The sequence below is a fragment of the Anolis sagrei genome, chromosome 2 (genome assembly GCF_037176765.1).
Source record: "Anolis sagrei isolate rAnoSag1 chromosome 2, rAnoSag1.mat, whole genome shotgun sequence".
NCBI classification, from domain to species: Eukaryota; Metazoa; Chordata; class Lepidosauria; order Squamata; family Dactyloidae; genus Anolis; species Anolis sagrei.
In genome coordinates, this window is record NC_090022.1 from 1,691,191 (window position 1) to 1,716,860 (window position 25,670).

General features: G+C 46.2%; 1 protein-coding gene across 3 annotated transcripts in view; it reads left to right on the plus strand.

The window, feature by feature from the left end:
* The first annotated feature begins 254 nt into the window (after positions 1 to 254).
* Positions 255 to 25,670, plus strand: part of RXRB (retinoid X receptor beta) — a 43,438-nt gene continuing 18,022 nt past the window's right edge. Inside the window, exon 1 of one of the 3 annotated variants that reach the window (XM_060760625.2) lies at positions 255 to 301. In XM_060760625.2, coding sequence (XP_060616608.1) covers positions 292 to 301 — 10 coding nt within the window. In that variant the 5' untranslated portion in view covers positions 255 to 291. Of the gene's footprint in view, positions 302 to 429; positions 603 to 25,670 lie in introns of those variants that run through there. The other 2 variants (XM_060760624.2, XM_060760627.2) reach the window with 2 other exon arrangements.

Consider the following 25,670-nt stretch of genomic DNA (forward strand, 5'->3'; position numbering starts at 1 on the left):
TTTAGGGAAATTGTCACCCTGGGGCGGGGTAAATAAATAAAACAAGGCTTGGTGGTTGTAGGTCTTTCGTGTGGCATGACTCTTGTTCCAGAAGCATTCTTTTCTGACGTTTCGTTTCCATTTATTAGGGGGGAGTTGTGAGGTATGCCCTCAACAAAGATGGCCCTTCGTTACCTCAGACGCCGCCGCCGCCATCTTTCTTTCTGGTGGAGGAGAGCACATTCATGCGGAGAGAGGAAAGGGGGGGAGGAGGGGGCGGGGCTGTCTCCTGGCCCGGTGCATTGTGGGAGGATGGCCAACGGTGAGTGAGGGAGAGAGAGAGGTAGGCCTTGGTCTCGTCGGAGGCCAGCGATCGCGCGCGCGGGGCAGGCTGGGAGTCTGGCCAAGGCGAAGGGGAGGGAGGGAGGGAGAGAGGGAGGGGGGCGCCGCCGCGCTGCCTGACGGGAAAGGAAGGCGCCGCGCGAGAGGCCCCCAGCCAGGCCCGGCGCGCGGTGCATTGTGGGCAGGCCCAGGCCAAGCTGAGGCGGCGAAGGCAGTGAAGGCGAAGGCGGAGGCGAAGGCGGGGAGGAGGATGATGGGCGACGCCGGGAGGCCCGGGGCAGGTGAGGAGGCCTTTGCGGGGAAAAAGGGAGGCTTCTTTCTCCCCCGCCTGGCGTCAGAGTCGGGTAGGGAGGTGGGTGGGTGTTGTTGACAGCCCGGAGAGGAGAGAGAGTAGGCTTCCTGCCTCTGACTAGGCCTCGAATGGAACCATGGCTTCCAATGACAGGAGGGAGATCCCACTCCAGAATCCTAGAGTTGGGAGAGACCTCCTGGGCCTTCATCCAGTCCAACCCCATTCTGCCAAGAAGCAGGAAAATCTCATTCAAAGCACCCCTGACAGATGGCCAGCCTCTGCTTAATAATAATAATAATAATAATAATGATAATAATAGAATCCTAGAGTTGGAAGAGACCTCCTGGGCCCTCATCCAGTCCAACCCCATTCTGCCAAGAAGCAGGAATATTGCATTCAAAGCCCCCCTGACAGATGGCCATCCAGCCTCTGTTTAAAAGCCTCCAAAGAAGGAGCCTCCACCACACTCCCTCCGGGGCAGAGAGGAAGAATGTGTCGGCAAAAAAAGCCAGTGGGATTTTGGCCTGTATCAATAGGAGCATAGTGTCTAGGTCCAGGGAAGTAATGCTACCCCTCTATTCCGCTTTGGTCCAGTGAATGGAAATACATCCTGCTTATCAGATAATTGCATTATGATTCATAACGGGAGCAAAATTAAAGTTATGAAGTAGCAAAATAATGTTATGGTTGGGGGTCATCACAACATGAGGAAAAGTATTAAGGGGTCGCGGCACTAGGAAGGTTGGGAAACACTGGAATAGGTGTACTGCCATTTTACGGGTACCTACCCTCATTAGGAAACCTGGGAATTTATAGTTTGGTGAGGCCTCCATCCAACAAAATCCCTGAGTAAATCTGGCATTGGCACACCCACCCTCCTTCCCCTCATGAGCTTCCTTGCCTCCAGTGACAAATGCAAGATACTCCATTTTGGCAGGAAAAACGAAATGCAAAGATACAGAATGGGGGACAATGCCTGGCTGGAGAGCAGTACGTGTGAAAAAGATCTTGTAGTCCTCATGGACGGGAAGGTGAACATAAGCCAACAATGAGAAGTGGCGGCAAAAAAAGCCAATGGGATTCTGGCCTGCATCAATAGGAGCCTAGTGTCTAGATCTAGGGAAGTCCTGCTCCCCATGCTCTATTCTGCTTTGGTTAGACCACTCTACCTGGAATATTGTGTCCAATTCTGGGCACCACAATTCAAGAGAGATATTGACAAGTTGGAAAGAGAGCTGTTCAGCAGAGGAACTCTCTGCCTCGCACTTCCATGGAGGCTTTGAAGCAGGGGCTGGATGGCCATCTGTCGGGAGAGCTCCGAGGGTGCTTCTCCTGCCTGGCACAAAGGGGGGTGTAGCCAAAAGGTCCTGTGTAGCCTTTTCCAACTCTAGTATTCTGTGATTCCAAGACTGTGGAACGACCTACCAAAGGGAGAGCTAAAACAGCTGTCAGAATGTAAACACAATTGAAGGCCGGCTTAGAATCCTAGAATCAAAGAGTTGGAAGAGACCTCCTGGGCCATCCAGTCCAACCCCCTGCCAAAAAGGAGGAATATTGCATTCAAAGCACCCCTGACAGATGGCCATCCAGCCTCTGTTTAAAAGCTTCCAAAGAAGGAGCCTCCACCACACTCCGGGGCAGAGAGTTCCACTGCTGAACGGCTCTCACACTCAGGAAGTTCTTCCTCGTGTTCAGATGGAATCTCCTCTCTTGTAGTTTGAAGCCATTGTTCCATTGCGTCCTAGTCTCCAAGGAAGCAGAAAACAAGCTTGCTCCCTCCTCCCTATGACTTCCTCTCACATATTTATGCATGGCCCTCATCATGTCTCCTCTCAGCCTTCTCTTCTTCAGGCTAAGCATGCCCAGCTCCTTAAGCCGCTCCTCATAGGGTTTGTTCTCCAGACCCTTCATCATTTTATTTGCCCTCCTCTGGACACATTCCAGCTTGTCAATATCTTTCATCAATTGTGGTGCCCTGAATTGGACACAGTATTCCAGGTGTGGTCTGACCAAGGCAGAATAGAGCACGGGGAGCATGACTTCCCTAGATCTAGACACTAGGCTCCTATTGATGCAGGCCACAATCCTATTGGCTTTTTTTGCCGCCACATCACATTGTTGGCTCATGTTTAACTTCTTGTTCACGAGGACTCCAAGATCTTTTTCACACATACTGCTCTCGAGCCAGGCATCGTCCCCCCATAGATATTCAGTATATAGTTCAGTGTAATTCAATGTATTCACATAGATTGAAATGAAAAGGAGCAACTGCTCTCAAACACAATACATGTAATACAGTCATCTATATAAATAAAAATGTAGTGTTCATTTGTGGGATTAACATAACTCAAAAATCACTGGACGAATTGACACCAAATTTGGACACAAGACACCTATTTGCACACAGATACACACTACGATTGTCCTGTAAGATTTAAAGTATGATTTGAATTGCAGCTTGAATCATGTCCTCATCGTTTAGACTAATAGATAGGTATGTCAACCCAAAACAAGGTATTTCAATGTAAAATCATCCCATAGTATTTATTATTATTACTAGCCATCCCCTGCCAGGCGTTGCTGTGGCCCAGTCGGGTGAACTGGAGTCCTGGTTTCTGATATATGTAATGTCTATATGCTTGTGGGTAAACAGTATTTTTTTTGCTGTTTCTTTGTCAGTGTCGATGTGGAGATTGCCTGGTTTGCCTACTCTGGAACATGCAACATAATTGTCCTTTTTTAAGGATCCCTTTCAAATCTATGATGCTATATCTCTCTCTCTGTGTGAATCATATTGATCTATCTATGTCTATGGCTGGATGGCTCTTTGTCAGGAGGGCTTTGATTACGTTTTCTTGCCCTGGTGAGGGGAGTTGGATTGGATGGCCTTAAGTATTTTCTGTTAGTCATGGGGGTTCTGTGTGGGAAATTTGTCCCAATTGTGTCATTGGTGGAGTTAGAATGCTCTTTGATTGTAGGTGAACTATAAATCCCAGTAACTACAACTCCCAAATGTCAAGGTCTATTTCCCCAAACTCTTTCTGTGTTCATATTTGGGCATATGGAATATTCATGCCAAGTTTGGTCCAGATCCATCATTGCTTGAGTCTACAGTGCTCTCTGGATGTAGGCGAACTACAACTCCTAAACTCAAAGTCAATGCCCACCAAACCCTTCTAGTGTTTTCTATTGGTCAAGGGAGTCCTGTATGCCATGTTTGGTTCAATTCCATCATTGATGGAGTTCAGAGTGCTCTTTGATTGTAGGTTAACTATAAATCCCAGCAACTATAACTCCCAAATGACAAAATCATCATTATTTTTAGTGAAGGACATACATTGGCCTGAGAGGTGTCTTGTGGCCAAATTTGGTGTCAGTTTTCCAGTGGTTTTTGAGTTATGTTAATCCCACAAATGAATATTACATTTTTATTTATATAGATTATTATTATTATTATTATTATTATTATTAAACTTTATTTATACCCCGCCACCATCTCCCCCAGGGGACTCGGGGTGGCTAACATGAGGCCAAGCCCAGCAATTACAATAAAGCAAAATAAAATACATACTACAAATAATAACATCAGATAAAAAACAACCAATAACACAATACTACAATAAGGTAAATACAGCAAAGGTAGTAAAGGTAAAGGTTTTCCCCTTCACATTAAGTCTTGTCGAGTCCTACTCCATTTCTAAATCGAAGAGCCGGAGTTGTCTGTAGACACCTCCAAGGTCATGTAGCCAGCATGACTACATGGAGCACTGTTACCTTCCTGCCAAAGTGGTACCTATTCATCTACTCACATTTGTATGTTTTTAAACTGTTAGGTAGGCAGAATTTATTTATTTATTTATTTATTTATTTCATTTATTGACCGCCCCTCTCAGCCCAAGGGCAACTCGGGGCGGTGAACAACAACAAAGAAGACAGTGTACAGTGAGCCGCGACGATACAAACCAGACAAATACAACATAACATATACTTATACTAAAAATCCGCTTCGTCAAGTCCTGGGGTCATAGCCAAAATTCGTAGTCCTAGTTCATTCCATTGTCATTCAATACACTCAGTTGAAGGCCTGCTCGAAGAGCCATGTTTTCAGGCCCCTACGAAAGGCCATCAAGGAGGGCGCCTGTCTAACTTCAGCAGGGAGGGTGTTCCACAGCCGGGGGGCCACCACCGAGAAGGCCCGCTCTCTCGTCCCCGCCAGGCGTGCCTGTGAGGCAGGCGGGACCGAGAGAAGGGCCTCCCCGGATGATCTCAAGGCCCTCGTGGGCTCGTAGGCCGAGATGCGGTCTGCAAGGTATTTTGGGCCGGAGCCGTTTAGGGCTTTGTAGGATAACACCAGCACCTTAAATTGGGCCCGGTAGCAAATCGGCAGCCAGTGGAGCTGGGACAGCAGGGGCGTTGTATGCTCTCTGCGTCCAGCTCCCGTTAACAACATGGCTGCTGCGCGCTGGACTAGCTGGAGCTTCCGGACCGTCTTCAAGGGCAGCCCCACGTAGAGAGTGTTGCAGTAGTCGAGGCGGGATGTGACCAAAGCGTGTACCACCGTGGCCAAGTCAGACTTCCCAAGATACGGGCGCAGCTGGCGCACGAGCCTAAGCTGTGCAAATGCTCCCCTGGTCACCGCTGAAACCTGGGGCTCCAGGCTCAGCGATGAGTCCAGGGTCACACCCAAGCTGCGAACCTGCGCCTTCAAGGGGAGTGCGACCCCGTCCAGCACAGGCTGTAACCCTATACCCTGTTCGGCCTTGCGACTGACCAGGAGTACCTCTGTCTTGTCTGGATTTAATTTCAGTTTGTTCGCCCTCATCCAGACCATTACAGCGGCCAGGCACCGGTTCAGGACTTCGACGGCCTCCTTAGTAGCAGGTGGGAAGGAGTGACAGAGTTGGACGTCATCTCCGTACAGGTGACACCGCACCCCGAAACTCCGGATGATCTCACCCAGCGGCTTCATGTAGATGTTAAACAACAAGGGGGACAAGATGGAACCCTGAGGAACGCCACAGGTCAACGGCTGCGGCGTTGAACAGGAGTCCCCCAGTAACACCTTCTGAGTACGACCCTCCAGAAATGACCGGAGCCACTGCAGGGCAGTGCCCCCAAGACCCATCTCCGCAAGGCGCCCCAGAAGAATACCGTGGTCGACGGTATCGAAGGCCGCTGAGAGGTCCAGGAGCACCAACAGGGACACACTCCCCCTGTCTAGCTCCCGGCGCAGATCATCCACTAAGGCGACCAAGACCGTCTCGGTACCATGTCCCGGTCTGAAACCAGACTGTGCCGGATCCAGATAATCCGTGTCTCTCAAGAATACCTGGAGTTGTGAGGCCACCACGCTTTCCATGACTTTGCCCAAAAAGGGAAGATTGGAAACAGGCCGAAAGTTGTCCAATTTAGTGGGGTCAAGTGATGGTTTCTTCAACAGCGGCTTTATAATAGCCTGTTTTAGGCTCGCTGGAATCTTGCCTTCCCGAAGGGAGGCGTTAACCACCACCGTTACCCACTCGGCCAATCCCCCTCTGGCCTCCTTAAGAAGCCAGGATGGGCAGAGGTCTAGGATGGACGTGGTGGGTCTCATTCCTCCAAGTACCTTGTCCACATCCTCGGGTTTCACAAACTGAAAAGAATCCAACAAAATCTGACAAGCAGGTGCTTGTGTCACATCCACGGAGACTGCATCTAATGTGGCGTCCAGCCCGGAACGGATCAAAGCGACTTTGTCTGCAAAGAACCAAGCAAATGCTTCACAGCGCGTTGCCGAGTTGTCAGGGCTCCCACCAGTGGGGGGAGTTAATAGACCTCTGACAACCCGGAACAACTCCGCCGGACGGTTCTTTGCAGACGCAATAGTGGCCGCAAAGAAAGTTTTCTTTGCGGCTTTTATTGCCGCGGCATATGCCCTCAAAAAGGACACAAACCGTGCTCGGTTTGACTCGTTTGGGTCCGATCGCCACACGCTCTCTAGAACCCTCTTCCTTCGCTTCATCGCTGCCAGCTCCTCGGTGAACCAAGGGGCTGGTTTAGCTCGGTTACTTGAGAGGGGACGTTCCGGAGCGATCATGTCAATAGCCCTGGTCATCTCCCCATTCCAGAGAGCGACCAAGGCCTCGACATTGTCGCCTACCGCGGTGGCGGGAAACTCCCCAAGAGCCGTCAGGAATCCGTTCGGATCCATTAGCCTCCTGGGGCGGACCATCTTAATGGGTCCTCCACCCTTGCGGAGGTTGGGGGGCGCAGTGAGCCTAAATCTAATCAGGAAGTGGTCGGTCCACGGCAACGGAGAGATGGACAACTCCTCCACACCGCCACCCTGCTCCCATCCCTGGCAGAAAACCAAGTCCAATGTGTGTCCAGCGCAGTGGGTGGGGCCAGAAGTTGGGATTAGCAGCAGGAGCTCACCCCATTCCCCAGATTCAAACTGCTGACCTTTCAGTCAGCAAGTTCAGCGGCTCAGCAGTTTAACCCACTGTGCCACCAAAGGCTCCCATAATGACTTATCAAAACCTGATGGGATACTACTCACTTTTAATGCATGTGTGAATGTGCCTTCAAATCACTTGCAACTCCATGAATTTCATAGGATTTCCTTAGGCAAGAAATACTCAGAGATGGTTTTTCCAGTCTCTCCTTCAAAAATAGTATTACCCAGGCATGGGCAAACTGTATGCTCATTCTGTTGCTGTGTGTGGTATGTGTTTTTGTATAATCCATTTGAACAGAGGCTGGGTGGCCATCTGTCAGGGGGGCTTTGATTGGGCTTTTCCTACATGGCAGATTGGGGTTGGACTATCTATCAACTCTTATTCATACCATTGGAAGAGACCACCTGGCCGTCTAGTAACTGTCACTGAGTCAGTCACATGACCTGCAGCCCCTCCCACTACTTTCAGTATATAGAGATAAGGTAACTGCAAACTACAAAGAAGACAATGTATTGTCGAAGGCTTTCGTGGCCGGAATCATTGGGTTGTTGTAGGTTTTTTCGGGCTATATGGCCATGGTCTAGAGGCATGACACATACTGCAGGATATAAAACAACATATATTAAAGCAGACAAACATCATACAAAGGGGCTTGAGAATGTAGCTTCTCCCAACATACATGGCTCTCATGTCTCCTCTCAGCCTTCTCTTCTGCAGGATAAACAGACCCAGCTCTTTAAGATGCTCCTCAGAGGGATCATTCATGGTCTCCACACCTTTGATCATTTAATCCTCCTCTGGACACCTTCCAGCTTAAGAGTCAATATCTCTTATTGTCTATTATTATTATTATTATTGTTGTTGTTATTATTATTATTATTATTGTTGTTGTTGTTGTTGTTGTTGTTATTTGTGCTTGGTGTCCTTCTTAACCCTGGGAGCCTTATGGGTGAAGCCTATCAGTTAATGAATAATTAATAATAATGGATCTTTGCCCTGAAAGGAAGGGATCTCCCAATTTCTTCTAATTTATCTAGAAGAAGGGCATCTTCTGATGAGAGGGAAGTTCCAGGTGTCATTGGAAGGAGATAATTTCCATGTCTCCTGCTTGACTGTCAGGAATTAGGTTTCACCAAAAGACTCCCAGAGCTAAGAATGACACCAGGAAATAATAGTAATAGTAATAATAATAATAATAATAATAATACAAAATCCAGCATATATATCTCATTTACTGTGACATACTGTGCTTTTGTGTCAGTAAAGTAGTAATAATAATAATAATAATAATAATAATAATAATAATAACATGAATGGGTCACATTGCACTATGTATAGTATATAATAATAATAATTATTAATGATAATAGTAATAATAATAATAATAATAATAATACAAAATCCAGCATATATATCTCATTTGCTGTGACATACTGTGTTTTTGTGTCAGTAAAGTAATAATAATAATAATAATAATAATAATAATAATATGAATGGGTCACATTGCACTATGTATAGTATATAATAATTATTATTATTAATGATGTATTATTATTAATAATACATCTCACAGTCCTAGATGCTTGGGAAGTGTTCGACTTGTGATTTTGTGATACGAAATCCAGCATATAGATCCATTTGCTGTGACATACTGTGCTTTTGTGTCAATAATAATAATAATTTTATTTATTACCTGCCTCTCCTGATGGGTTGAGATAGGTTACAACAAATTTGGAAAAAAAAATGAAATAAAAATACAATAAATTGCTAAATTACATAGATAAAAAGACATGAATCACAGAATAATAGAATTGGAAGAGACCGCATAGACCATCTAGTCCAACCTCCTGCCATGCAGGAAAAGCACAATCAAAGCACCCCTAAGAGATGTCTATCCAGCCTCTGTTTAAATGGATTATACAAAAATGTATATCATACATAGCTACGGAATGAGCAGTGTTTCTCAACCATCCTAATGCCGCGACCCCTTAATACAGTTCTTCATGTTGTGGTGACCCCCAACCATAAAATTATTTTTGTTGCTACTTCATAACAGTCATTTTGCTCCTGTTATGAATCATAATGTAAATATCTGATATGCAGGATGTATTTTCACTCTCTGGACCAAATTTGGCACAAATACCTGATACGCCCACATTAGAATACTGGTGGGTTTAGGGGGGATTGATTGATTTTGTCATTTGAGAGTTGTAGTCGCTGGGATTTATAGTTCACTTACAATCAAAGAGCATTCTGAACTCCACCATCGATGGAATTTAACTTGGCACACAGAACTCCCATGACCAACAGAAAATAGTGGAAAGATTTGGTGGGTATAGACCTTGAGTTTGGGAGTTTTAGTTCACCTACATTCAGAGAGCACAAACAATGATGGATCTGGACCAAATTTGGCACAGATGCTCAATATGCCCAAATGCGAACACTGGTGGAGTTTGGGAAAAGTAGACCTTGATATTTGGAAGCTGTAGTTGCAGGGATTTATAATTCACTTAAATCAAAGAGCATTTTGAACATCACCAATGATAGAATTAGGACAAACCTCCCACACAGAACCCCATGACTAACAGAAAATACTATGTTTTCTCATGGTCTTTGGTGACCCCTCTGATACCCCCTCACGACCCCTCTGGGGGTCCCGACCCCCAGGTTGAGAACCACTGATATAGTGGTAATAGAATGTACCATATATACTTGAGTATAAGCCGACTTGAATATAAGCCAAGGCACCTCATTTTACCACAAAAATACCAGGAAAACAGATTGACTCGCGTATAAGCCGAGGATGGGAAATGCAGCAGCTAAGCGTAAATTTCAAAATAAAAATAGATACCAATTCAATTACATTAACTGAGGCATGAGTCGGTTAAATGTTTTTGAATATTTACATAAAACTGTAATTTAAGATAAGACTGTCGAACTGATTAAACCATTATTCTGACCTTCTTCAATGTAAATGTGATTACGTATCCTTCCAATAATAATAAGAGTAAAATAATAAATGTAATAATAATAATAATAATAATAAATGGAAATGTAATAATAGTGGTAATAATAGTGTAAAATAATAAATGTAATCATAACACTAATAAATAGAGTAAAATAATAAATGTAGTAACAACAACAATAATAAAGTAAAATAATAAATGTAATCATAATAATAATAAATGGAAATGTAATAATAGCGGTAATAATAGTGTAAAATAATAAATGTAATCATAACACTAATAAATAGAGTAAAATAATAAATGTAGTAACAACAACAATAATAAAGTATAATAATAAATGTAATAATAATAATAATAATAATAAATGGAAATGTAATAATAGCGGTAATAATAGTGTAAAATAATAAATGTAATAATAACACTAATAAATAGAGTAAAATAAATGTAGTAACAATAACAATAAAGTAAAATAATAAATGTAATAATAACAACAACAACAACAGATTAAAATAATAAATAACCTTGACTCGAGTATAAGCTGAGGGAAACTTTTTCAGCCTAAAAAAAGGGCTGAAAAATTAGGCTAATATTTGAGTATATACAGTAAATCAAAACTCCTGATTGAAAGTTGACTGGGCCGGGCACCTATCGGGAGAGATGGGTCTTCAATTGTGTCTTACTTTCCAAAGGCTCCTTTCGCTCTTCCTTTCTCAGGCCATTGCACAGTCTTTTTTTGGAACCAATGAAAAGGGGTTCCTCTGAGTGACAGTCTTTTCAGGGACTTCCCTCTTAGATCCACACAGAGTTCTTCTCATATCTATTGAGCTCTGTGGCCCTGAGTTGACAGCATCATCATCATTATTATTACTATTATTATATTTATAGCCCAGTTTCTTCTCTTAGGCAAGACTCAAAGCGGCTCAAAGTTCTCAACATAGTGTACGTTGTGATTTATAACTTACAGCATATAAGCATTAAAATAGGTTTAAACATAGAAAAAATAGTTACGGTCACCTAAAAACCCTTGGAAAAAGAATTCAAGACTACAGAGCACCTAACGGATCTTGTTTGTGTGACAACGGCCATGGAACGTGTCTTTGATATTTCAAATGCTATATGCACCTTAAACAATTTACCATTTTGTGCCCTTTGAGCCCCCAGTGGTGCAGTGGGTTAAAGTCCTGAGCTACTGAACTTGCAGACTGAAAGGTCATGTGTTCAAATGCGGGGTGAGCTCCCACTGTTAACCCCAGCTTCTGCCAACCTAGCAGTTCAAAAATATGCAAATGTGAGTAGATCAGTAGGTACCGCTCTGGTGGGAAGGTAACGATGCTCCATGCAGTCATGCTGGCCACATGACTTTGGAGGTGTCTATGGACAATGCCGGCTCTTTGGCTTAGAAATGGAGGTGGGCACCAGAGTCCCGGAGTTGGACTTCATGTCAGGGAAAACCTTTACCTTTTCCTCTACCTACCCTTTGGGTTTTTTGTTTTGTTCTAATTCAGATCAGATAATTTAATTGCACAGATCATCCTTTTGCAGTTTACTAACTGTTTCCTTTAATCAGTTAATTCTCTTTTCATTGACCGACTTGTTAAATTCTATTTTAATATGTGTATGTTGTGGATTTTGAACTGCCGTGCTTCTTAATGCTCTTAGCTGCTTTGCATCACAATTGAGCAAAAAATGGGGTGATAACAATAGTAATGATAACAACAGCAGCAAAAACTGAAGAAGTCAGAAATGAAATCCATGTAAACGAGGGCTGTCCCCCTCCTTCCCTCAAATTCCTGGAATTGGAAATGTCAGTGGCTGGGCTTTCTTCTCTGTAGATCATAAACAGTCCGATCCACGTGTCGTTTTGCAGACGTATTAGTCACCTTGTGTGGCATAGTTTACGGCACATAACAGTTCTATATATTCCAAAAAAGGAAGTAAATTATTCCAAAAAGACAGAAAGAAATGGGAAGGAAGCATGGGGAGGGAGAGAAGGAAGGACAGAAGGAAGGAGGAGGGGCCACGGATAGGGCTGAGCCTTTGACCTGACAGCTAAATCAGCTGTTGGGATTTAAAACACCACTCTGAAGACCCATCTCTTCCGATGACAGGAGGCCAGCCGGCGCAGCCCGTTTTAACTCTGACTTGTACATTTGCATACTATTGGTATCGTGTTTTAATCTTTGTACTATGTGTTTTGATGGTGTTTTGTTTGGGTGGGTGTTTTGGCTGTGTTTACTCCACCTTGAGCTGTGAGGAGAGGCAGATAACAAATATAAAAGTACCATAATAATAATAATAATAATAATAATAATAATAATAACAACAACAACAACAGGTCCCACCTTTTGCAAGTGATGGAGGAGAGACAGGGGAGGAATTGGGGGTCAGGATAGGAAGAAAGGGGGGGGGAGGTTGGGAAGAAGGAAGGCTGACCCCCCTCAAAATACAACACCAAGATTCTCATCCTTTAGTATTTGTATCTCAGGATTGAGACAGAAAGCTGTTTTCCAACATTAATAAACAATAATAATGATTAGGTTCTTGTGGGTTTTTTTGGGCTATAGAGCCATGTTCTAGAGGCATTTCTCCTGACGTTACGCCTGCATCTATGGCAAGCATCCTCAGAGGTAGTGAGGTCTGTTGGAAGTAGGAAAAAATGGGTTTATATATCTGTGGAATGGCTGGGGTGGGGCAAGGAGCTCTTCCCTGCTGCAGTTAGGTGTGAATGTTTAGCTGATCACCTTCATTAGCATTTGAAGGCCTGCCTGAGCCTGGGAAAATCTGTTGCTGGGAGGTGTTAATCTGTGCCTGGTTTTTTCCTCTCTGTTGTTTAGCTGTTATAATTTTAGAGTTTTTTAATACTGGTAGCCAGATTTTGTTCATTTTCATGGTCTCTTCCTTTCTGTTGAAATTGTCCACATGCTTGTGGATCTCAATGGCTTCTCTGCGTAGCCTGACATGGTGGTTGTGAGAGTGGTCCAGCATTTCTGTGTTCTCAAATAATATGCTGTGTCCAGGCTGGTTCCTCAGGTGCTCTGCTATAGCTGACTTCTCTGGTTGAAGGAGTCTGCAGTACCTTTCATGTTCCTTGATGCGTGTCTGGGCAATGCTGCGTTTGGTGGTCCCTATGTAGACTTGTCCACAGCTGCATGGGATACAATGGTAGACTCCTGCAGAGGTGAGAGGATCCCTCTTGTCCTTTGCTGAACGGAGCATTTGTTGGATTTTCTTGGTGGGTCTGTAGATTGTTTGTATGTTGTGTTTCCTCATCAGCTTCCCTATGCGGTCAGTGGTTCCCTTGATGTCTGGCAGGAACACTTTTCCTCTGGGTGGATCTTCATCTTGACTCTCGTGGCTTGTTCTTGGTCTTGCAGCTCTTCTGATGTCTGAGGTGGAGTCTCCATTGGCCTGGAGAGCCCAGTTGAGGTGGTTCAGTTCATCTTGAAGGAGGTGGGGTTCGCAGATTCTTTTTGCACGGTCTGCCAAGGCTTTAATGGGGCTTCTTTTTTGACTTGGGTGATGGTTGGAGTTTTTATGTAGATATCTATCTCTGTGTGTGTTCAGCTAAACATTCACACCTAACTGCAGCAGGGAAGAGCTCCTTGCCCCACCCCAGCCATTCCACAGATATATAAACCCATTTTTTCCTACTTCCAACAGACCTCACAACCTCTGAGGATGCTTGCCATAGATGCAGGCGAAACGTCAGGAGAAATGCCTCTAGAACATGGCTCTATAGCCCGAAAAAACCCACAAGAACCTAGTGATTCCAGCCATGAAAGCCTTCGACAATACAATAATAATGATATTTACCACTTCTTCAACTTGTGTGGGTGAACTGAGGGGAGGAGGCCGCCCCCCTCAAAGACACATATTTTACTCCCACAGATGAAGAGGGAGAAAGGCTGGCGGGCGTCATTAACTGGGCCTGGGTCTACACTGCCATACAATGCAGGTTGATCTTCAAACTGAATAAAATATATCATAATAGTTCCAGCCTGAGTAGAGAAATAATGTATTATTTTTAGCATTGTAAGCAGATTTGAGGCCTGTTTAAGACAGGAAAGCAGGATAGTGATGATGATGATGACGATGGTGATAATAACAATGATTATGATTGTGATGATGGAGGTGTTTGAGAGGAGTAACCCCTCATATCTGAAGCTAGGGTTGAGATTTCCCTTCCCCAAGTGCTGGGGGAATGTTGCTGTAATCAAAGTCTGGAGAGGGAGAAGGAGACAGAAGTTGGATAGGAAGCCGTATTCCTTGAGTCTTGTTGTGAAAGAGAAGCACAGATCTGTTGGACCAAAGTTGACAGCCTTCCTGGGTTCACCGGAGGCAGGAGAGAGGCTGCAGGGAGATGGGAGGATTAGGATTAGCGGAGCAAAGTCTTGCGTATGGGTGGAATGGGGGGACCGCCGTCTGGCAGGCTGCCTCAACCCTGCTTCACTCTTCCAGCAAAGTGTGTGGCTCTGAGCGCATTGAGGAATATGGCAAGCGTTCCCCCAAATTGTGTTTTCTTCCTATTTCAATACCCTCTTAGTCCACCCCGCCCCCCACCAACTTCCATGGATATGGATTCTCTGTGCAGTAGAAGAGATCTTCCATGGTAGTGCTTAATCTGTCTCCTGCGGCTCAGGAGGGAGATGCGACTCATGAGGGGCTTTTGAGGGATTTATCTCATACAGAGGGTCTGCAGTGATGTTATTATTACTGCCTCTGAGGATGCTTGCCATAGATGCAGGCGAAATGTCAGGAGAGAATGCCTCTAGACCAGGGGTCCCCAAACTAAGGCCCGGGGGCCAGATGCGGCCCTCCAAGGTCTTTTACCCGGCCCTTGCTCCGGGTCAACCTAAGTCTGAAATGACTTGAAAGCACACAACAACAACAACAATCCTATCTCATCAGCCAAAAGAAGGCTCACACTTCCCATTGAAATACTAATAAGTTTATATTTGCTAAAATTGTTCTTCATTTTAATTATTGTATTGTTTTTAAGTGGTTTTGCACCACAAATAAGATATGTGCAGTGTGAATAGGAATTCATTCATTTTTTTTTTCAAATTATAATCCGGCCCTCCAACAGTTTGAGGGACAGTGACCTGGCCCTCTGTTTAAAAAGTTAGAGGACCCCTGCTCTAGACCATGGGCATATAGCCCGAAAAAACCTACAACAACCCGATGTTATTATTGTAATTCTCCCTATCCTACTTTTATCTCTTTGCGTGAGACGAAAAGTGCCTGGGGTTTGGCTCTAGGACTTTCTGTAGGCATCACAATCAGTGGGTGCTCAAGTCCCTAACATGGAATGGCAAAAATGAAGGTTTGATTTATGGAATGTTTTGCTTTGATGTTTTCAAACCATGGATGACAACGGCCTAGTCAATCATATGCAATATTAAGATGTTGCTGCCACGCAAAATGGCAAAATCAAGGTTTCAGGTTTAGGGGTGTTTGTTTTAATATTTTCAAGCAGTGAATGGTGGAAACTGTCGATTATTTATTTATTTATTTATTTACTTTATTTATATACCGCTTTTCTCAGCCCCCAGGCGATTATATGCAACGCCTTAGTGAAATCCTGGAATGGCTTACCTTGTATAGAACAGAATAATACCAGTTCACTTCTGGGACGTTTATCTTAAAGGGATAAGGTGTGGATGGAGGTATCTGTTGATACAGACTCTTGGGATGCTGAAGTCCTACCAATTCCTTCATAATATTCCTAGCTGTGTAAGGCCGATTCTGTGGATACAGAGCCTGTGGATATGGAGGGCCTTCAGGCCCTTGCCTTGACCCTGCAGGCCCCTTCCTGTGCTGACAGGACTGTCGAAAAGGGGAGAGGGGTGCGGAGGCGGTCATTATGCAGGAAAAGCCTGGCCAGAACAACCCTGGCAGATGGCCCCCCAGCCTGTGTTTGAAGACCTTCTCAGAAGGAGGGTAATTCTATGGTAATGTGTACCAGAAGCTGCTTTGCTATGAAACATGGTTTCCTGATTCTACTGTAATGTCACCTTGAATATGGGGGCTGAACTATACTCTGGGCCTCCCATGGGGATTCTTCACCTTCAGTGTTTGTGGCCAATGGGAATAGAATCCAGGTCAAGATCGGGGAAAACAAAACAGCTGCTTTCATAGTGATTTTGCACAAATCAGCCAGATGCACCCGAGAGCAACATACACTTTGAATCTCATTTATGAGAGGAAAGTAGGGTGATAATACTGATAATAATGCCCTCCTGTTCTATTCCTTGAGAGCTGGTAAATTAGGAGCCTTCCAGCCTCCTGCACAAAGTGAATAGAGTGGTTTTGCTACATGAGTGATGTCCCTTTGGCCCTCCACTTTTGCAGGTTTAACAGTTAGGGATTGGATTATTTGCGGATTTGATTGTTGTGTTCTCCCTAGGAATCTCTACGTCGTTCAGGGTGGCTCTGTGATCAGCTTCTGGCGGAGGACCTAGAGATTCCTAGAGAGGTGGTGGTCTTCCAGGTAAAAATAGTTTTTTTCATTCATGCTTTCCCCCTTTTGTGGGGGACTTGGGCCCCGATCCCCAGCAAAAGCAGAAGAGGGCTGCTGGACTGAGAAGGGGTCTGCAAGCCCTGGGCCAAACTATAAATCCCAGCATTTAATAGCATTGAGCCCTGGCCATTAATTTAGAGATGGTGTCCCTCAAGTGGGAGCTCCTGATGCAGCTCCTGAAGCAGTTCCTCTTTTGCTTTGGCGCAACACTTAAATTACCATATTATGCAAATGTAACGTGCACCCTAATTTCAACGAGGTAATTTAGCCAAAAAAGGTGAGTGTTACATTCTAGTAAATAGGGTATTTTTTAACCTTCCATGTCACATCTTCCTGTCCCACTCTGCAAAGCAGAGGCTGCTCCCAGTCAAGGGATCATTTGGGTTTCCCATTTCTGCAGGATGCTTTTCCAAGTCATCTCGGGAGCCTTTTCACACAACACAATTCTAATGCCACAATTCCACTTTAACTTTCATGGCATCGTCGTCATACATATTTATTTGTCCCCTTCTTCTCTTCACAGCTCCAGGCCAGGGTATGATACGGACAACACAAATACATATACAGTAGAGATTCGCTTATCCAACATAAACAGGCTGGCAGAACATCAGATAAATGGAAATGTTGGATAATACAGAGTCTCCTCTTGTTACCTGTCCGACATGGCACTAGACACCTAGAATACTAACAACAGGGACTCAAAGGGTTAAGGCAAGGCAATGCCTCAGGGCTAGAGCGGCCCAGCAGGAAGTGCCCAGATGCGGAAAAGGAGTGTGGAAATCACAGAGGGAAGGAAGGAGGATGCTTCCGGTCCTGCCTCTTTCCCCCCTTTCCTCCCTCCTCCTCCTCCTTGTCTTGCCTTTTTCACTTATTGGGAATGAAGAGAGAGTTGGGGAGCGCTCCTTGAATTGAAAGGGAAATGCTGGTGGAAAGGGGGGGGGGGGGGCGTGTCGGATAAGACGAAATGTCGGATAAGCAAAGGTTGGATAAGCGAGACTCTACTGTATTAAAAAACAGAACCAAGATTAAAACCCCAACACTAATAAAATGTACATTCAAAATTCATAGTTTAAAATTCATTTGGTGCGGCCAGAAGTGACCCAGGTGCATTCTCTGAAGTCCTCAGGTTTGCAGGTGGGGAGGCACTCGATCCTTCATCTTCTAACTCCTAAGAATTTGAAGTATTTCTGAACATACTGCGAATCTCAGGGTGGCCTAAGAACATGGCAGTTAAAGCTTTAATCACAGCACCATTGTTCTGGACCCTGGACTGTACATAGTGCAACGTGACCCATTCATATTATTATTATTATTATTATTATTATTATTATTTTACTGACACAAAAACACAGTATGTCACAGCAAATGAGATCTGTATGCTGGATTTCATATCACAGAATCACAAGTCAAACACTTTCCAAGCATCTAGGACTGTGTGATGTATTTTCGAATAATGCGCGCAGATCCAAGTCAGGTGGCCTTTTGCAGTTGACAGATCGTGATTTTGTCAATGTTTATGGTTTCCAAATGCCAGCTGAGATCTTTTGGCATGGTACCCAGTGCGCCAGTGACCACTGGGACCACCTGGACTGGTTGATGCCAGAGCCTTTGCAGTTCGATTTTGAGGTCCTGATAATGGCTGAGTTGGATTGTTGTAAGTTTTTTCATGCTATATGGCCATGTTCTAGAGGCATTCTCTCCTGACGTTTCACCTTCATCTATTGCAAGCATCCTCAGAGGTTGTGAGGTGGCTGAGTTATATCCCTTGTTGATCTCTTTGATTAAGACACAAATTGGCTACTGAGGCACAAAGCATAACTGCAGGACTGTTGTGCTTACCTACTGCTGGAAAAAAATGTTATCTCTAGAGATGTTTAGGTCCTCCAGTTCTATAGAAGCTGGCCCTCTCAGTGTGGTTTGACTCCAGGTTCCATTATTCTCTGCTTGATAGGGAATCCTTTGGGTCAGTGGGTGTTGTAGTCCACCAAGGTCTGAGTGAGCCTCTAGTATTAGGAAGCTTTCTTCCCCAATGACCCTCCACAAGGAAGTACAAAGAAGCCTAACCCACAGGCCTGGCTTGCCTTCGGAGGCCAAGGTTGCTCTTGGGAGACTGCGCTTCCTCTTCTCTGTGGGATGTCAGTTCTTGGGGCTTTTTTGGTCGCTTTTTCCCAATTTGTCATAGAGAGGAAAAAGAGGAAGGCTTTGGGAACAGGGTCAGTATTGCAGAACGAAGCCTAAACTTGGACTCCGAAATACCCTACCCGGCAAGAAAGCACAGAAAGTGAAAAGCGGAAGTGGCTCAGTGGCTACCCCTGAGTCATCGTTTTGGCTGAAAATGAGGTGAAACACCTAAACCCTCTCCCTTGGAGTCGGCCAGTTCTAGTGTGTCCTGTTTGGAGAATTGTTGTTGTTGTTATTATTATTGACTGATGGCCATTGCTGAATGAGAGGGACGGCTCTGTGATTCCTCTTGTGCCCTAAATCATAGACTCATGGAGTCATAGAGTTGGAAGGAACCCCCAAAGGACATCCATCCAGTCCAATTTGCTTTTGCCAGGCAGGAAGACATGATCAAAACTCTCCTAACGGATGGCCCTCCAGCCTCTGTTTAAAAACCCCTCAGAGAAGGAGGTTCCACCAAACTCTAGGGGAAAGCCCAGTGCTGGAAGTGTTGAACTTCATGAAGGACAAAGTGCTCAGATGGCCATTCGCTGAGCTGCTAAACTTGTTGACCGAAAGGTTGCAGGTTTGAATCCGGGGAGCAGCGTAAACTCCCGCTGTCAGCCCCAGCTTCTGCCAACCTAGCAGTTTGAGAACATGCAAATGTGAGTGGGAAGGTAACAGGGCTCCATGTAGTCATGCCAGCCACATGACCTTGGAGGTGTCTATGGACATTGCTGGCTTTTTGGCTTAGAAATGGAGATGAGCACCACCCCCCAGGCACAACTTAAATCCAGACAAGACAGAGGTACTCCTGGTCAGTCGCAAGGCCGAACAGGGTATAGGGTTACAGCCTGTGCTGGACGGGGTCGCACTCCCCTTGAAGGCGCAGGTTCGCAGCTTGGGTGTGACCCTGGACTCATCGCTGAGCCTGGAGCCTCAGGTTTCAGCGGTGACCAGGGGAGCATTTGCACAGCTTAGGCTCGTGCGCCAGCTGCGCCCGTATCTTGGGAAGTCTGACTTGGCCACGGTGGTACACGCTTTGGTCACATCCCGCCTCGACTACTGCAACGCTCTCTACGTGGGGCTGCCCTTGAAGACGGCCCGGAAGCTTCAGCTAGTCCAGCGCGCGGCAGCCATGTTGTTAACGGGAGCTGGACGCAGAGAGCATACAACGCCTCTGCTGTCCCAGCTCCACTGGCTGCCGATCTGCTACCGGGCCCAATTTAAGGTGCTGGTGTTATCCTACAAAGCCCTAAACGGTTCCGGCCCAAAATACCTTGCAGACCGCATCTCGGCCTACGAGCCCACGAGGGCCTTGAGATCTTCCGGGGAGGCCCTTCTCTCGGTCCCGCCTGCCTCACAGGCACGTCTGGCGGGGACGAGGGAGCGGGCCTTCTCGGTGGTGGCCCCCCGGCTGTGGAACACTCTCCCTGCTGAAGTTAGACAGGCGCCCTCCTTGATGGCCTTCCGTAGGGGCCTAAAAACATGGCTCTTCGAGCAGGCCTTCAATTGAGTGTAATGAAATTGACACTGGAATGAACTAGGACTACGAATTTCGGCTATGACCCCAGGACTTGACGAAGCGGATTTTTAGTATAAGTATATGTTATGTTGTATCTGTCTGGTTTGTATCGTCCTGACTCACTGTACACTGTCTTCTTTGTTGTTGTTCACCGCCCCGAGTCGCCCCCGGGCTGAGAGGGGCGGTCAATAAATGCAAGAAATAAATAAATAAATAATAAATAACTGAATTTAATGTCAGGGGAATACCTTTACCTTTACCTATCTTGGCATTGGACTCAAGTACAATGTGATGAGATCCTCCAGTGCCAAGATATAGCATTAAAACCAAATTCAGAGTCATCCAGGCTGTGCCATGCCATTCCCACTTTCCCTGCATGGATTTGAATTTGGGAAATGAAGGAAACTGGCAGGAAGGAATGTGGTTCAGATCCCATAGACAATTAAAAGCTTCATAAATGGATCCTGGAGCAAATCAAGCCTAGACTGTCTCTAGAGGTGAAGATCAATAAAACAGTGTATTTTGGACACATAATGGGATGACATGTCTCCCCAGAAGGGATGATCATTCTGGAAAAGGTAGAAGGAAAAGAGGAAGGCTGCCTTCCAGGTGGAGAGGCTCAACCAAGGAAACCTAGTGAGACTGATGATAAGAAAACACCTTGGAAGCCTCTCATATATTGACAACAGTATTTATTTTTTCATATTCATTGCCTAAATAAGTATAAAACTGATAAAAATAGAAGGAGCACAACGGCTAAATATTTTTTGACTAAAAATAGGCAACAGCAACCACATTGTTTGTAGCTTGGAGCAGCTCTTCCTTTGTGCATGAGGCAGGACATTGTGGACAATCATACAGATGCGGAGTTGTTTGTTCTGCTCCACAGTTGCACAAAGGTTGTGCCATTTGGCCAGGTTGTCTTTTGATCTGCCCACTCCCTTCCTAAGTCTGTTCAGGGAATTCCAAGTTGCCCATTCTTGGTTTGCCCCTGGAGGAAGACCTTCGTGGGGGTCCATCCATTTGGGATTTCTGGTTTACCTGCCCAGAGGGAGGCTCTTGCTGTTGCTGGGGGAACATTAAGAGGAGTGGTGGTTCTCATGAAGCTTTCCCTTGATTTGAGTCTATTGGGAGGAGGCTGGTAGCCATGCAATGGGGGGCTTTCTCAGGGTTCAGCCTTATGACAGCCATTCATAACAACAATGGTAGAAAGTAGCAGGACCAGAAGAAGACTCCCATCCAGATGAATGGACTCAACCAGTTAAGCCATGGGCACCCTGACTTTGCAAGGCCTGAGTCGCTGCAAAGATGCAAGGGGAAATATCCAAATGCAGGGGGAGACTACCCTGGGGGCAACTGCTCCTGAGCCCCCAGTGGCGCAGTGGGTTAAACCCCTGTGCTAGCCGGACTGAAGACCAACAGGTTGCAGGTTCGAATCCAAGGAGAGCACAGATGAGCTCCCATCTGTCAGCTCCAGTTCCTCATGCGGGGATGAGAGAAGCCTCCCACATGGATGGTAAAACATCAAAACATCTGGGCGTCCTCTGCACAATGTCCTTGCAGACGGCCAATTCTCTCACACCAGAAGCGACTTGCAGTTTCTCAAGTTGCTTCTGCTCCTCTGTTGTTTGTGTCCCTTTGGGTTTTATCTTTTTCTCCGTTGTGCCTGTTGATGCCCCTAAGTCTTGCTGTTTGCCACGTAGTAATTGGGGCCTTCCATCCTCCATGCCAGGAATGTGGCTTTTGGCTTTTAAATGCTGGAGCGGATGTCACGTTGTGGAGGAGTGGGGAAACTTGTTTCCTGCCACTCTGGAGACTGGATTCAAAGGGCAAGAAAAGCGATTCTGCCTGAACATGAGGAAGTACTTCCTGATGGTCAGCGGACTATTCTGCCTGGGAGTCCAGTGGAGTCTTTTGAGCAGAGGCTGGGTGGCCCTCTGCCAGGAAGGCTTGGATGGTGCCTCCCTTTATGGCAGAAAATGGGTGTGACTGGGTGTCCCCTGGGGTCTCCTCCCACTCTAGGATCCCTTGGCCCTGTCCTCTCAGCTGGTGCTCAGGAGGGGCGCCTTGAGCAACAGAGGGAGGGAAGAGAACATTGCTCAAGACCCATTCCTCAGTCAGTCTTCCCCAGAACAGAAGGAAGGGGAGGAAGGAAGGAAGGGACTCCTCCTCCTCGTCACGTGTGGAAGCTTGTTTTCTTCCGCAGACAGGATCGAAATGGTCAGGGAGGAGGAGGCCCTGACCCAAGATCAGGAGGACATGTTGTTGACCAGCAGAAGGCAGTGGACTCGCTTTCCTTAGGGATCCTTAAATAGAGGTCAGTCTCTGGTTGGTGTTTTGATGGTGGGTTTCTGGCCTTGTGGGCAGAGGGTCAGACTAGATGGCCTCTGGAGGTCCTTCCCATCCTGAAGCCTAAAAGGTGGAGAAGAAACCCAAGGTCCCAAGAGGCAGGGGCAGAGAGGGAGACAGAAGAGGGTGCATGGGGTGAGCTTTCAAGGGTCACCTCTCTGGCTGCTTGTGGGGTGGAGGTGCCATCTGCCTTGACAGAGGCTCTTCTGGTAGTTTCCCCTCCCTTTCAAAGTGCAGTCTGGATCATCAGGCATGGGCAAACTTGGGCCCTCCAGCTGTTATAGATTTCAACTCCCACAATTCCTAGCAGCCTAGTCCCACCCTATTCTGCTTTGGCCACACCTTCTGGAATTGTGGAAGTTGAACTCCAGAACACTTGGAGGGCCCAAGTATGTCCATGCCTGTGTTAAACCAACCCTTCCCTCTCTGAATTGTGTCCCCTCCCCAAATAAGGAAGTTCCGTCCCTTTGGGACAGCAAGCACAAAGTCTGGAAACAAGTCTCCTGTCAAGTACTCGCTAGCCGTGCCACATTGTAGGTCTTAAACACCATGGGAGCTCCCTGCAGTGTGGAGGAAGAGCCCGAGGGGTCAATTGGGATCATACAGGGTTCGGCAAGGCCAGGCCGGTGAATTCCCAGGAAGGAAGGAAACAGGGCCTCTCCATTGGGGTTGGTGGCTTCCCTCCTCTTCCTTTGAGGGTGGGGACTACCCTTCTCCCTCGCTGCTGCAGCAGCTTACTTACTTACTTACTTACTTATTTATTTATTTACTATGCTTATATACCGCAATTCTCAGCCTACTGGCGACTCATTGCGGTGTACAACACGAAAAGGTGCAACAAACAACATACAATAAAATAATCCACAATACATAATTATCAACATCATCAAAACATCATCCTTACTACAAGATCATTCCGAGTCGTCTCATCGTCAAATTCACAATGCAATACCATTTCCGTAATTCCATTCCTATGGTCAAGTTACCAGTCATTGCACTTCTATTCAAAAGCCTTCCTAAACAGCCAGGTCTTCAGCTTCCTGCGGAAGATCAACAGGGAGGGGGCTAACCTGATGTCTACGGGAAGGGTGTTCCACAGCCGAGGAGCCACCACCGAGAAGGCCCTATCCCTCGTCCCCGCCAGCCGTGTCTGAGACGCAGGCGGGATCGAGAGCAGGGCCTCCCCGGAAGATCTCAAAGTCCTCGTGGGCTCATAGGCCGAGAGGCGGTTAGTTAGGTATCTTGGGCCGGAACCGTTTAGGGCTTTATAGGCCAGCGCCAGCACCTTGAATTGAGCCCGGTAGCAGATCGGCAGCCAGTGGAGCTGGTACAGCAGGGGAGTTGTATGCTCCTTGCGCCCCGCTCCTGTTAGTATCATGGCTGCCGCACGTTGGACCAGTTGGAGCTTCCGGGCCGTCTTCAAGGGCAACCCCACGTAGAGAGCGTTGCAGTAGTCTAGACGGGATGTAAGCAGAGCGTGGACTACCGTGGCCAAGTCAAACTTCCCTACTTACTTAGGTGATCCCTACCTACTTACTTAGGTAGGTAGGTGATCCCTACCTACTTACTTAGGTGATCCCTCGTTGACCGAGTAAGATTGTCCTCCAAGTGCAGTGTTCTGTCGGTGGGTCCATAGGTGACTGAGGAGTCCTATTCTTGACCCGCATGTTCTCCTGCAGTGAGGACATTGGTTTCCAGGTGGAAGGCAGTCCCAGTCAGGGTTGGCTTGACACACCTTCTTCTTGGCACATTTCTCTCTTTCGTCCTCCATTCGTGCCTCTTCAAATTCTACAGCACAGCTGACCTCCAGCTAGAGCGCTCAAGGGCCAGGGCTTCCCAGTTCCCAATGTCTATGCCAGGGTTTTTAACGTTGGCTTTGAGCCCATCTTTAAATCTCTTTTCCTGTCCACCAATGTTACAATTCGCATTATTGACTTCGGAGTATAGTAACTGCTTTGGGGAGACGGTGATTGGGCATTCGGACAACGTGGCCAGTCCAGGGGAGTTGATGGCGGAGGACCATCGCTTCAGTGCTGGTGGTCTTTGCCTCATCCAGCACACTGACATTTGTCCGACTGTCTTCCCAAGAGATTTGCAGGATTTTCTGGAGGCAACACTGATGGAATCGTTCCAGGGGTTGCATGTGACATCTGTAGACAGTCTACGTTTTGCAGGCATAGAGCAGGGTTGGGAGGACAATAGCTTGGTATCCCTATGGATGTCCCAGTCCTCAAACACTCTCTGCTTCGCCGAGCTCAGGCGGTGTTGTATTTCGGTGTCAATGTTGACTTTTGTGGAGAGGTGACTGCCAAGGGAGCAGAAATGGTCCACATTTTCTAATGTTACACCATGAAGCTATATCTCTGGTATTGGGGAGGGATTGGCTGGTGACTGCTGGAAGAGCACTTTGGTTTTCTCAATATTCAATGATGGCCGAGCTTCTCTTATGCTTCCACGAAGGTGTTTAGAGCAACTAAAATGCAATTCCAGGCTTTATCCAAAGGAGTCAAGTGTCCAGATAGAGGGGAGCCCTAGTCCCACTCCAATCTGTTTTGGTCACACCTTCTGGAATAATAGCCCTTTGCCTGGTTCTGGGTCAAGATATGGATATTGACAGGACGGAAGGGGTCCAGCAAAGGGCCACCAAAAGGACTGGGAAGGTTTAGCTCAGAGAAGAGAAGAGAGAGAGAAGGGAAGAGGAGAGCCATTTTCCATATTGGAAAGGAGGTCCCATTGAGGAGTAGAAAAAGGTTGTCTTGATTGTTTTATTATGAGTCCCCCCTCAGGGATGAGAAGGGCGGGGTATAAATATAGGAAATAATAATTAAATAAATTGTCAAAGGCTTTCATGGCCAGAATCACTGGGTTGTTGTAGGTTTTTTCGGGCTAAATGGCCATGATCTAGAGGCATTCTCTCCTGACGTTTCGCCTGCATCTATGGCAAGCATCCTCAGAGGTAGTGAGGTCTGAGGTTTGACCTCACTACCTCTGAGGATGCTTGCCATAGATGCAGGCGAAACGTCAGGAGAGAATGCCTCTAGACCATGGCCATATAGCCCAAAAAATCCTACAACAACCCAAATGAATAAATGGTTGCCCT